The 13,621-nt window shown below is 40.4% G+C and overlaps 2 protein-coding genes across 4 annotated transcripts in view; one reads left to right on the top strand and one right to left on the bottom strand.

Moving 5' to 3' along the window:
* rfc1 (replication factor C (activator 1) 1) overlaps positions 1–3,630 on the top strand; it is a 54,490-nt gene extending 50,860 nt beyond the window's left edge. For both annotated transcript variants that reach the window (XM_088342758.1, XM_088342757.1), the window contains 4 exons: positions 1,594–1,739; positions 1,838–2,051; positions 3,072–3,260; positions 3,333–3,630. In XM_088342758.1, coding sequence (XP_088198884.1) covers positions 1,594–1,739; positions 1,838–2,051; positions 3,072–3,260; positions 3,333–3,425 — 642 coding nt within the window. In that variant the 3' untranslated portion in view covers positions 3,426–3,630. The remainder of the gene's footprint in view (positions 1–1,593; positions 1,740–1,837; positions 2,052–3,071; positions 3,261–3,332) is intronic.
* Positions 3,631–10,764: 7,134 nt separating this feature from the next.
* klhl5 (kelch-like family member 5) overlaps positions 10,765–13,621 on the bottom strand; it is a 35,649-nt gene continuing 32,792 nt past the window's right edge. For both annotated transcript variants that reach the window (XM_088342759.1, XM_088342760.1), the window contains one exon: positions 10,765–12,778. In XM_088342759.1, coding sequence (XP_088198885.1) covers positions 12,722–12,778 — 57 coding nt within the window. In that variant the 3' untranslated portion in view covers positions 10,765–12,721. The remainder of the gene's footprint in view (positions 12,779–13,621) is intronic.

Below are 13,621 nucleotides of genomic sequence, written 5' to 3'. Positions count from 1 at the left end.
CCTTGTTTGAAAGCCCCGGTTTTCAGTGTCCACCTTCCGTTTAGCCATTGTTGATGGGTATCTGTGGGCTAATTTTTGCTCTTATGCTAATGACTGCTGCTGATCGACTGCTGAATAAATCAAACCGCCTCCCGCTTTGCTCCCGCTCGGCGCGTCCCCGTTGCATTGTGGGAAATGTAGTATTCATGCGTACTGCGGGCTGCTGGCTTGCAGCGGCCTGCGGGCCGGATCTAATAATATATTGATATCGTCACGCGGGCCAGGTAAAACCCTCTCGCGGGCCTAATGTGGCCCGCGGGCCTTGACTCTGACATATGTGGGCTAGAGGACGCAACCGTGCCTTTCATTTCAGGTGGGCCTGAGTGGCACACTTTCTGACAAAAGAACTTTCTTCTGGTCCTACAAAAGTGTGCATTGCTGGTCCTCACTCGCAGCATTATGTGTTCGGGGATAATGGATTGTGGCTGCACAAGTCCGCGTCACTTTTGGGTGGACAAAACGACAGAGTTTCGGGGACTGGCAGAAACACACATTGCCCCTTCCTGCTTGCAGCAATATGCAATCGGTAATAACAGATTGCAGAATATTTTTCAACCCCCATTGCACTGGGGCTGCGTAGTACGAAGCGCAAAGTCAAGTCACATTTATTTATATAGCCCTTAATCAGAAAAATGTCTCAAAGGACTGCACAGGATTACAATTACAAAATTACACAATTACCTGATCTTAAACCAGCATGCGGGCAAGGAACAACTCAAAAACCTCAATGTGAGGAGAAAAGAGAAACCTTGAGAAAGGACCTCACATGTGGTAATCCCCCTTCCAGGATTGACCAGGGTGAATTACAATTTGCATTACTGTACACATAATAGTAAACATTAGGTAAGATGTTGAAAATGTCCGGAAAGTGCATGACATCAACGACGCCCCCAGCCTGCAAACCAGTCCGGAAAGTCTATGACGGCCACGACGCTGCCTCCCATCTCTGCCAGCTGGTAAATGCAGGGGTTGACATGCTGCAGGTCAGACGCAAAAGTTGTGAGGGTTTACAATACATTATTGATCAATGCATTCTTAAGGCCTCTAATGTACATTTCCTGACCTGACTACAAGATGGCGTCATGTCTTGATTCATTAGTTATTAGGGAAAAAAAGGCATTAATTGCCAATGTGGAAAATATTCGCGACAGTCCTTACTCCCGCTCCAGTCTGCAGTCTATGACTGCCGACTCTGCAGACCAAAGATAGCTTCCTGCTTCAGTGGCTCCACCCAAGGTTGCTTATCCAATCAAACGGCAAGGGTAGGTATTTTCAGACTGGAGGCAGGGAGAGGAAGAGAACGGCTTGGCCCGGCTATTGCTCGGTGTTGTGTTTCATAATTGGTCTGTTAAATAATTATGCTAATACTGATATCTGTTAAATTTCCAAAATCGGTGCCGATAATCAGCCCGCTGGGTGATCAGTCAACCCTACAGTGTTTTTGTCATCTAGAAATAGTAATTAAAGTAGAAAGTAAATAAGATTTTTTTTATATATAGAAATCTACCATTGTAGAATGCAGCCAGATGATTCTAACAATGTGTTTTTGTGTAGGCCATTTACGCCAGCGTTATCCCTGGCGAACTGATGCGAGGTTACATGAGCCAGTTCCCGTCTTTCCCAAGCTGGCTCGGCAAAAACTCCTCGACAGGCAAAATTTCTCGCATCCTCCAGGAGCTGTCTTCTCACATGGTCTTGAAGTGAGCTGCTCAAAATACACCCATCCACCCCCCCATTTTTTATTATTTTTTATTTTATTTTTTATATGACTTCGCTAATGGTGACTTGTCCATTTCAGGACCATGAGCAGCAGGCAAGCGGTCAACCTGGACTACCTCCACTTCCTGCGGCAAGCCATGATAAGCCCGCTGCAGAAATTGGCAGCGGAAGGCGCCGGGCAGGCCGTGAAGCTCCTGGACGACTACCAACTCATCCGGGAAGACGTGGACAGCATAATGGAGATCGCTTCCTGGGGTGGGCAACCTGATCCTTACTCCAAACTGGACTCCAAGGTCAGTGCCACAAAAACTTAACTTTTTGAAGATGAGAGATAACCTATCTTCCAGACTATATCTCGCTCAAGAGAATAAGTCGCCCCAGCCCAAAAAGGTATAATGAAGAGAGGAAAACCCCTATAAGCAGGATTTGTACGTGTGCTTGAAATCTTTGAAAATGCTTTAATTTTAATTTTTTTGTTTTCGAGTGCTTTGAAAAGTGCCTGAATTTCAGGTGAAATGTTTGTAACTGTGTGGCCCCTGAGCTCAAATGAGTTTGACACCCCTAAAATTAATCCAACTAGTCGGCGTTACCGGGCCTTTGTTACCAACCCCAAGCTTTGCTTCCCGTTGAGATGCATCTCGTTTCTGACCTAGGCCTCTCTAAATCCAGGCTAAAAACACACTTCTTCGGGATGGCTTTTAATATCCAGTACTTTGACAACACTTTTATTGTATTTTATCTCATTCCAGGGATGTGATTGAGGTGAGGAGAAAAAGTCTGAAACCTAGCCGGGGGTTTGGGGGCCCAGGGCAGAGCCCAGTGGGGGGGCGATGCCCCCCCCAAAGCTCCTGGGTTTTAAGCAATTTACTTGTCCAAAACCATGCTTAAATTAATAATTTAACATCTTTAGAAGATTTAAATAACAAAATAATTTGCCCACATACCTGATTTTTTTTTTGTAAATACTGCAAGGTCAGTTCAAATGCAGTTCAGACCCTGCAGCTTGTGCAACGATGTGGCCAATTTATGCAATCTTTCTAACGGCCACCAGGGTGCGCCAGAGCAATAAAGGAAAGAGTGAGACAGTCTGATTTGTTTGCTACGCAAGTGAAAAAGTCGGAATTCCGACTATAGTCGGAAAAATCTCATCCCTGTTATTCTATTCTGTTGTATTTGATTGAATTTTTTTTTTATTTGTTATTTACTTGTTGCTTCTCTTTTATCTACTGTAAACCGAAAGGACTATCATAAATAAAATATAAATAAAGTACATTTACTCTTAAACACCAAACTTTCTTAATTGTTCCTTTCAGGTGAAAGCAGCCTTCACCAGGGCCTACAATAAAGAAGTTCACTTGACGCCATACTCCCTGCAAGCCGTCAAGAAAGGACGCCGTGCTGGAAGCGCCGTAGACGAAGACCTGGAAATGCTGGACGCCGAAAAGGACACGCAGGCCTCTGAGGATGAGGGGGAGGGCCTCGCCTTGGACGCCATGATCCAGGTACGTCCCAGAAAAAAAAAAGTAAATGAAAAAAAAAACATTTAAAATTTTTTGTATTCTCTCACACTGCAGAAAAAGACCATGGCCACCAAAGAATCCAGGAAGGGAAAAACTAAGGAATCTGGGAAGGGGAAAGGCAAAGGAAAGGGAAAAGCAAAAAAGTGACTGCTGTATCATGAACAGGGACTACTTTTTTACCCAGGTTCTATATTGAAGCGCCGTCTGGGAATTATCATAGAGAACGGTTCCATCATGAAGAAAGGGGGGGTCACTAAATCATGGTACTGCTGCCTAGTTTTTCCTTTCATTCAGCACTCATCTGTCATGTAAATTGTCTTTTTTTTTTGTAAAATAGAGTTGATATACCATTTGTGTGTGTTTTTGGATCTGAGAATTTGTATTACAGGATCCTGATACATTAGTGGTAATATTGGATTATAACAGGGGTCAGCAACATTTTTGAAGCTGAAAGCTACATTTTTGTTATCCATTAGCACCAAGGGCTAAGAGATTGATATACATTTCTCAAATAACACCTTATGGTATTACTACGTAATTACTATGTTATTACTAGATGTTGATTATTAGCTGCATGGCAAAATAGGCTTAGTCAACTACTAAAGCAGGGCTATAGGAACCTTTTGGACTCCAAGAGCCGTAACTGCAAAATGTCTTGGTCTTTTTTTTTTTTGTGGAGAGGGAGCCACACCATATATTTCAAGACAAAAATCAACCTTACCAGCTAAACTCGCACTCCAGACAAAAAATATATTTCACTGTGTGATATTGGATATGATAAAATTAATGAAATGGTAATGCCAGAGCAGGTGGCCTGTATCATCAAATATACTACTTTAATTTTGTCTCCCTCCCACAGTTACTTAAGATCGCTGAGGCTCATTTTGACCTGAATTTCTTTCCGTAAATAATGGTTTCAGATCAAGGTGCAAGCAGTTCTTTTATAAAAATGTCACAAAATACTGCAAGTACAGTATTTACCTTCAGCGCAGTGGGGGTGTGCGAGAGAGAAAGAAGCGTGCTGTGTGTGCAAAAATCCATTCACCTCTACCGCTCACCCAATCGAATCAGTCCACTCTTACCGCTCACCCAATAGAATTGCTCAGTTTACCTGACTGGCGTTTTGGAGAGTTTTGTGCGTTTTCATCATAAAGTGACACAACGGTGCACATACATTATTTAATGAGCTTCCATATAAAGGATTCCTTAGCAAAGCACAGCCAAACCAGGTCTTTTGGTGTGTAAACTAGTGGAAACTGCCCTATATCTACTGGACTGAACTACAGTGGAACCTCAGTTTTTGAACGCCTCTCAGTTCGAACAAATCGGTTCTCGACCCAAAATTTCGAGAATTTCTTGCTTCGCTTTTCGTTCAAAAAAGTTTCCGATCTTGCTATACATGCAGCATGGCTTCTGCTGAGCACCACAAAGGTAAGAAATCCTATTCATAATTCTTTACTTTATCCTCTAACCGCTCACCACTTTTGACGTGTAAATGACCTGATTTTTTTAGTTGTACACGTTCATGTTAGCGTAATCTTTCGTACGGAAGATTACGCTAACGCGAACGTACTATTAGCCTGCGTTAGATTCATGTTTATGTTAATGGTAAACATTCAGGGTGTTGGAACGGATTAAAACGATTTTCGGTGATCGAACGAATCGGTTTTCGAACAGGGTTATGGAACGGATTATGGTTGAGAACCGAGGTTCCACTGTAATTCCAGTAGCAGCATTTCATTGGCTTTGCACACGCCTAATTCCATTGAGCGCATGCCAGAATTGGAATATCACAGATGTGTTGAACCGCCAGGGTGTAATATTTGACTACTATGGCACTGTATTGTCTAATGTGATTGAAAGCTAGAGCACAGTGTAGCTGCAGGTTGCCAGACAAACATTGCCACGCCTTTTAAGTAGGGATTCCACTACTGTATATACAATGAATACAAATTTCTCATCTTTTTTTTTTTTTATAAAAATTACATTGGTTTGTATTTTTGCCTTGTATTCAATTTTTTTTTTTAAACAAAGTTTTCCGTACCACTAAGGGGCACAGAATATTACACACTGTCCCTTTAAAGCATGCACATTCTGTTAGTTTTAGAACCATGGTTCGTGTTTGGGTGCGGGTTTTGTTTGGAGCTCGGGTTAGGTTTTCAGGATTCTGCATCACTGGAAGCTCAATGAGTAAGCTGCCTGATTTCTGCCGAAAAGGTTGTTAGTTTGATCCACATTACATATTCTAATTTTGGAGCCATAATTTAGTGTCGTGGTTGGAACAAGGGGTTCAGGTATTGTTCGGAGTAGGCGCTAGGGTTTTGGTTGGGGCTGGGGTATGATTTAGAGCAGGGGTCAGCAACCTTTTCGGTGTGGAGTGCCACTTTTCAAATTTCCTTGTAAATCAGTGTGCCACACCAAGATTGACTCGCACAACATTTTTTTAATATCCAACAGAGCTGTAATTTTACACCAGTCCAAATATAAAACATGGATATACATTGAAATCTTATAACCAATTGTATTAACTGCCAAAATCTGACTCCCCTGCTAATATGGACCCTGTTTGAGATATAGAATTGTGACTTCTAGGGGTGATCTACATAAAGCGGCGCTGCCACGAGCGGCTGCCTTTTCCAGCAGCTGCCCTATTGTTTTATTGTCTGCTCCTATCTTCGGTGTTTTTTCTTCCCGTTTTGACAACTACACTATGGATTACTTCTATCCTATGGACATGGGTTTTAACGCACAAGAAATGCGTGTATTCAAGGAATTTCAACTCCTTGCCCTAAAAAATTCTCGTGCCGGCGTGATGAAGGGGCCTATCGTGGAAGAAAAGCCGGAGCTAGCGAAGCAGCTAGCGGCGTTATAAGTCTTCGGTACCATCCGTAATCATGGTAAATGCGAACTCACGACCAAATAAGATCGAGTGCTGGTGGAAAACATCGAAGCGCACAGGGAGCGCAGTTGCTGTGTTTTGCGGAAACGTGGCTCACGTTTAGCATTCCGGACGCTAACGTGTAGCCACCCGGAGCTACCCGGAGCAATCCGGCTTCAACGCCGCTAAACAGAGACACGAAAGCCGGGGGGAATCGGAGAGGAGGTGGACTTGCTAACACGAGGTGGTGTATCCCTGGATTTTCACAAAGAAAAGTTTTCCATCTGCCGCAGGGATGTCGAATTTTTGGACTGGCGTGACGTCATCCACTTCGCTACAAGCACCCCTAGGGCATCATGTTCATCTGTTAATAAACAACGGGGTAGACTGCTGGAAGTGTGAATTTCCCTACGGGGATGAATAAAGTATCTATCTATCTAACCTTCTGTGACATAAAAATGTCAGCACTGTGATTTTGAAAAGTTCAAGAACGTTTCTCATAATATTACGATTATTATTAATAGTAGTAATAAAACTAACTAGATTTGTCGAAGACCTATTCAGTAACATCACAAAGTGGAGGTATTCCTCTGTAGTTGGATCTCAAAGCCAAAAAAACATAATAGGTTAGAAGTGTGTCTTACTTTGCAAACTATAGGCAGGGAAGTTTGATTTTAAATGAAAAAAAAACCCAAAACTATTTGTTTACACCGTGGGATCCAATGCATTCACAATAAAATACATTACATTTAGCTATTATAGTACATCAAATAAAGGCTATTTGTGTACAATTAGTTGTGATTGTGGATATCATAGCGTACATTGATTTGTCTCCAGTGTTGGTGACTTTTTCTTCCGCGTTAAACACATTTTTAGAATACGATCGCGCTTTATTAATAAAAGTGTTATAGACTACGATCACTTGTTTTAATTAGCTCGCTTTATTGTTTTAATAGACTTATGATATAGAATGCGATTGCTTTTGTCGGAAGCGCAGCAGAATGCGTGTTCACGCGAGGAAGGGAGGATTTTGCAGGGGAGTCGGATTTTTAATGATGTTTAACACTTGACATGCGAGGTACAACGCTCTCGAGGCATGATGCATAAACAGCACGGTAATTTTTTTGCACAAAGCCCCATTTGTCTACGCTGGCTGGAAAGAACGAGATTTTTCCGCTCGAGGAGCCGTCATGATTCGGCTGTCGTGATCCGTTCATTTATCGTGCGCTGGTGTTTCTGTGGGAGGGTTAAAACAGATCTCTCCTCCTCTGCGAGGCATTGTGCAGCCCCCTGCTCACCGTAAAGCTGCTAAACAATGAAAGCGCGCAATGAAAATGTCTAAATTTCAGGTCAAAATGCGCATATAAAAAAAAATCATTATTACTTTGACGTGCGCTCGCGTGCCACTGGTTAACCCCTCGTGTGCCACTGCTGGCACGCGTGCCATAGGTTGCCGACCCCTGATTTAGAGCATTCACCATCACAGGTGTTTTGCCAAAACTTCCCACCTTACTGAGACGTCAGGGGTCAGCAATAAATGATTGGTGAAAAATTAATGCCATTAATTGCGAACAATTAATGGAATGGTTGCTTTAACTCATAAATCCATTTATTGCAAAATTTAAATAATTATCAATTATTGCGACCCATTAATTGCGAAAATATTCGGGTTTTTTGTTATTCGATTGCGTCAACGAACGTGCAAATTTTCACGCCGCGCGAGCATTTCCTATGCGGTCAAGGTCACATACACGCACAATCGGGACAGTGCATGCATATGCGTAAGCTACCGTGTTTCCCCCATTATAAGACCCACCCTGAATATAAGGCCCAGCTTTTTATGAGAAATGAAATTCAACCTTCCTGCAAATAAGAGGCTCATATTACCTATGAAAACCGTAGATATCAACGTTATTTAACAACGGCAATGCTTTTCTAAGAAATTTTTAGCGAAAATTTATTACTTTTGCACATATTTTTATTTCAAAACCTCAATTTTTGACGATGATTTTGAAGTAAGGCCGGCCTTATATTCAGGGAAACACGGTAGCTGTACGTACGTAGTGTGGTTGCAAAGCAGCTTTTTATTGGTCGGGACAAAATCGGGCTTGATTGGCTCACGTTTTGCCTCAAGCACGTACGTCGTGGATGCACATATGCACACGTTGTACACCACTACTACTACGCTGTATTGATTGTAATCTTCGCACGGTTATGGGACCGAAGGAAAAAATGGTTAGAGAGTACTTCACGCAGATTGATGTCGTCAACGGCAAATGGCGCTGCTCATGTGGCGCCGAGCGCATCCAACGGCGCAACACCGGTTGGAGCAATTAAATTACCAATTAATGGCTAGAAATCCAATAAATACCCATTAATTGGCTTTGCCGCGAAAAAATTAACATTAATTTTTTCGCACTTAAATATTTTTTTTTTTTCCAAAAATCAATTACTGATGACCCCTGTGAGACGTCTTACCATAGGCTAATCTGATAGCAACATTTGCTTTCTTAAAGTAAAACTTCCAACACTGAAACTTATATTATTGCAAACCGGACTTTCACTCATGACATATATCGAGGGTTGGCATGCATACAGTGTGTGCTTACTGCAGTCAACAAACACCATGCTAAAAAGCTACCACAGAAAAACATGCCAGGCTTATAAACTATGTCAGAAAACTGTATTGTGAAGCAGTCAGTCAAACAAGACTAAATCAAAACGAAAATTATACACTGTAAAGGAAATCGCTATCTGTCTTGTGCGCATGCGCACTTAGTATTAATAGGACATCTCGGCAGGGTAAGATGTTTCGGCAGAACACCAGTAGTTCAACTTTAGTGTTAGGGTTCTGTTTGGGGTTGGCCTAAGGTTGTGGATTTGGTTGGAGTTACAAAGATGACTGGTAGCTGTTAGATTAGTAAAATGGGTCAGTGAGTATGTATTCACCATAACATGAGATTTCCGGGTATATTTAGTTTATTATTTGATCATCACAGCATTACTTTAATAATGACATTATTCATTTTAGTTGTAATAAATGCTCTTATGTTCATCCACATTAGAGGTAAGATCGGGCCTAAAATATCCAACCCGACCCGAGCAAACCCAAAGTTTAATATTTTTGTCGGGCTGCTGCCAGACCAATTAACTTGATTTTGCCGAACAGGCCGAAATCGTAAAATTTCATATTTTGTTTAGAGAACTTGGAATGCTTAAGTATCAATACTTGTCTTTATGAAAAATCCATGTCCTGCAACTTTTTAAAGTATCATTTCATCCCGTTGTGTCTTGGGCAGAAAACAACTAAAATTTCATAAGGTTAAAATAAAATGCATAGTTTAACAAAAATGATAAATGCATTTCAACGACAAAATAACGCTGGGACGCAGAACAAGAGGCCAGACAAATGGAGCGAAAGAGAGATCTTGATGCACACTTGCCCAATTACGTGGAGAAATACCGCAGCCCAACAGGCTTTAAAAAGATTGGTGCAGCTCAAATGAATGAGACAATATATATGAAACTGTTATTTCTGTAGTCTGAAAATTGAAAATCTAAGGAAATGATCAAAGAGCGAGCGCACAAACTACATAAAGTAGAACATTATTTCAACTTCAAGTTTGCATCGAAAATACACACACACACACACACAACTTGCTTTAAGAAGCATTAAATTGGAAACAAAAGAGGAAAATTTCCAGGAAGACGTTTCTAGAATTAAAAAAAAAAATCACACTAAGAACAGGCCTGCTGTAAAGGATACTTGAACTTATGAAACAAGGGAAATAATTAAAGCCTCAAACAATAATTAAAATGGCAATTTCAAGAGCAGGTTGGTGTAAAGATTAAACTCATCTGGAACAGGATCGTCATCGGAGTTTTCCCTATCAGCGAAAAAGGAACTTTTTTTTTTCGCGCATGGTCCTCTAACACCTCTGTCGGTGTCAATGCCGGACTAAGGCATGCGTGACAAAGCTTTTGCTCAGCTGTGGCTTTATGGCCATAGATTTGTGACAAACGAAAAATGGGTCGTAGAATGTGAGATGTTAAAAGTGCCTCAAATGTGTAGAGATATTTTAAAGACACGTGTGGTCAATAAAACACTGGTGTAAAAAAACCTGATCATAAATCTTAATACCACATTGCAGCAAATGCTGGATATTTGTTTTGGTTTCTTAACACCCATATTAGTGAAAAGGTACCACAATAGCAACTTTGCTGACAAGCACAGATTGAGGATAAAGAAATGTGGGCCATAAAAATGTCACCAATCTTTCAACAGGTGTCATGATACTGACAAAAAATAACACACATTTACTGTGTAACAATGATGAGTCAGATAGCAGGTGCCTGAGATGGTAAACATTTAAGGTCATAAAAATATCAAACCTAACATGTCATAGAAAAATAACTTGACTTTAGTGCAGTAATAAACATTTATGTTGAATGTATCCTGAACACATTTTCAGCTCGTTTGAATCACAAATAAAATACTGAATTGCAAAAAGAAAACAACCTCGGAAGAAAATACAAAAACAAACCTTCTTAGTACGACTTGGAAAATGACTAATCAGGATACAAAAATCACAACTTAATCACACTATCACTGTTTGATGTACTTTTATATTGCTCAGCTGTGTATATTCACATTCCATTTGGTACTTAATAATACAATGGTTGGTTGGATCCCTTAGCCACTAGGGTCGTAATGACACCATTTCCTGTGTTGTGTATTGGGCATGTACAGCATGGTGGCGCCAATCCCTCCAACATATGCAATACATACAACTAAAGTAGACCCCCTGGATACGTCATTAATCCATTCAGAAGTGGGGAACAAAAGGAGAAAAGGTCTTATTTGCTAATTACCTATTACATTCCAAAACTCTGGTACACCAGATAAAAACATAGTAAATACTACCTTAATGTAATCAATGTGCATATGATTAACATGACTAAAAATATACATGTAAAGGAAAAATGAAATTTTATTTACCATGGTTGTGAAAGGACTTGAGCTGGTACAGTGGAGTTAGTGAGTAGATGCTTAGGAGGCTGATCCCCTAAGAAGACTATTATGCTTTAATCAACTCTATATTTATAAGAGTTGTTATTGTCTAATGGTTGCGATCAGAAAACTTGGAGTAGTGATTCCTTTGCCTTCTTCACATTTCTTGACACAGGCTTTATTTTCATGGTTATCATGTTTTTGCTTCTCCCTTTAGTATCACTGCAAGTTTTGGGCCCCATAGCGAATTGAGACTCTTTGTGATTAAGGGCTATACAAAAAAAACATGACTTGACTAAAAAAATTCCAAGTTTGTTACACAACATTCTGAACTGAACAAAGAGCGAAATTAATTGCCGGAGGGAGTTACAGCCAATAGCATGACAGAAACCAATAGCAGACCAGCATCTTATGTATATGATGTTGACCAATACCAGACGGATCAGGGTTCATACCTTTTTTCATGGTGAAATTTAAGCCGTTTTGAGGGCTTTCAAAGCCAAATCCCAACCTTGTTTTGAAACCCTAAAATTAGTTTAAAACCCAAATTTGCAGCCTAAACCCTAGCTTTACATCTTATCGTAACCCGGTTTCATATTGTAAACTTGTCTCTAAACCTATTTTGGAACGCAACATTCAGTTTAGAATCCTAACATGGAGTTTAAACCTTAGTTCCTAAACCTACACTTAACTCTAGCTGAAAACCCTAACCTTATTTTAGAACTCCTAACTAATTCAGTTTAATACCATAATAAGAGCCTAAATCTGATTTTCTAGCTGAAAGCCTATTTCAGAACCATCAAATACGTTTAAAACCAACATCTAACTTAAGAAACATGGCAAGAACTTTATGCCTTTACAATCACAACCTAAAATCCAAACAGTTTTCAAACCTTGAAAACGCAACATTAAAATTCAAGCATTTTCAAGGATTTCAAGCACCCATACTAACCGTGACAGATATATAAAAGTGTACACATAGTTTGAATTTTTTAAAAGTTTTGAGCATGTGAAAAAAACTGTTGGTGTCGTATGATGGGGGAAAATACCATAACGTGGGTTCGAAAAAATATTTTTTCCGCACTGTAATGTGAAAACATCATAAGGGGAGGCAGCTGTATCCAGTAGGTCTACTGTTTTTTGGAGATTTAAAGAGAAAAAGCATTTACAAATGGCTACATTTTGTACATTCAATCGGAAATATTAGCTAAGCTTGTGCTATAAGGGAGTGAATATAGCTCAAACTTACTTTTTGGTGGAAAAAAGTGAGTTATATTCCAGGGATGGGGTTTTATGGTTCCTTCAGGGTGTGCTACTGATGTCAGAAATTGTTTTATGACCATCGCTGATGAAGCGGAAAGCTCTCTGCAGCTGTAAATCATGTGTCTGACTTTCTTGAGGTTCAGCAATAATGGACCAAGATTTAAGATCTTGAGGGAGTAAAAAGAAAGGCCGGAAAAACGTTTTGTGATCGTAGCTGGAGGAGATTGTGACGTCATAAATGAGGAGGAAGTGAGAATTATTGTTCATGTTGCAAGGACTTCCAGTAAGTTGTCACATTTTGACTACAACCACACTCGCTCCAGCCCGGCCCAGGCACAATGGCGCCACCTGATGGGAAAAAATCATAACATAGGTATTTACAGTTCCGTGGAAAAGTATTTCCCTCCTTGCTGCTTTTTGTGTTTTATGCACATTTATCACTCGCGAAGGTTTCAGATAATCAAAACACTTTTAATATTACAGAGACAACCAGGGAAATAAAAAAAGGGCGGGGGTAGCTCAGGAGGCAAAGCACCCGTCTTGGGATCATGAGATCGTAGGTTCAATTCCCAGCTCCTCCATCTTTGGGCAAGACATTAAATCCCTAATTCTGTGAGTGTGTGTGGATGGGTAAGTGTAAAGCACATTGTAAAGTCTTCATTGACTTGAAAGGCGCAATATAAATATAAACCATTTACAAAAGGCATTTTTGAAATGTTGATTCCATTTTAAAGCCCAAAATATCAAACATCTTGCAATAGTTATTAAACATTTATGATAACTGGTAATGTCTTTCACAACGGTGTGCAGAAATTTTTGTCAAATGGTTTCAAATTTTCAATATTGGGGGGTTTCACACCACAGGAACTCAATTGAGTTTCAATCCGGACTTTGACTTGGCCACTCCAGTACTTTCCTTGCTGGTGTGTTTCGGATCGTTGTCCTGCTTCATGATCCCAGAGAGCTCGAGTTTTGAGGGCACAGAATTTCTGGTAAACACTAGAATTTATTATTACATTTACCAAAGCAAGTTGTCTTAATCATGAGGCAGCAAAGCAGCCCAGAACTCTTTTATAAGAAAAACACTGGCCAAAAACAGCATCCATGGGAGAGTGCCCATGCAAAAAGCACTGTAGTCACAAAAGAACACACAGAGTCATCTCACATTTGCCAAAAAGTATCTTGATTATC

This window comes from Urocampus carinirostris, chromosome 8, assembly GCF_059441175.1.
Source record: "Urocampus carinirostris isolate Australia breed hairy pipefish chromosome 8, RoL_Ucar_1.0, whole genome shotgun sequence".
Lineage (NCBI taxonomy): Eukaryota > Metazoa > Chordata > Actinopteri > Syngnathiformes > Syngnathidae > Urocampus > Urocampus carinirostris.
The sequence above is the reverse complement of the archived record's forward strand: the minus strand, read 5'-3'. Positions and strand labels throughout refer to the sequence as shown.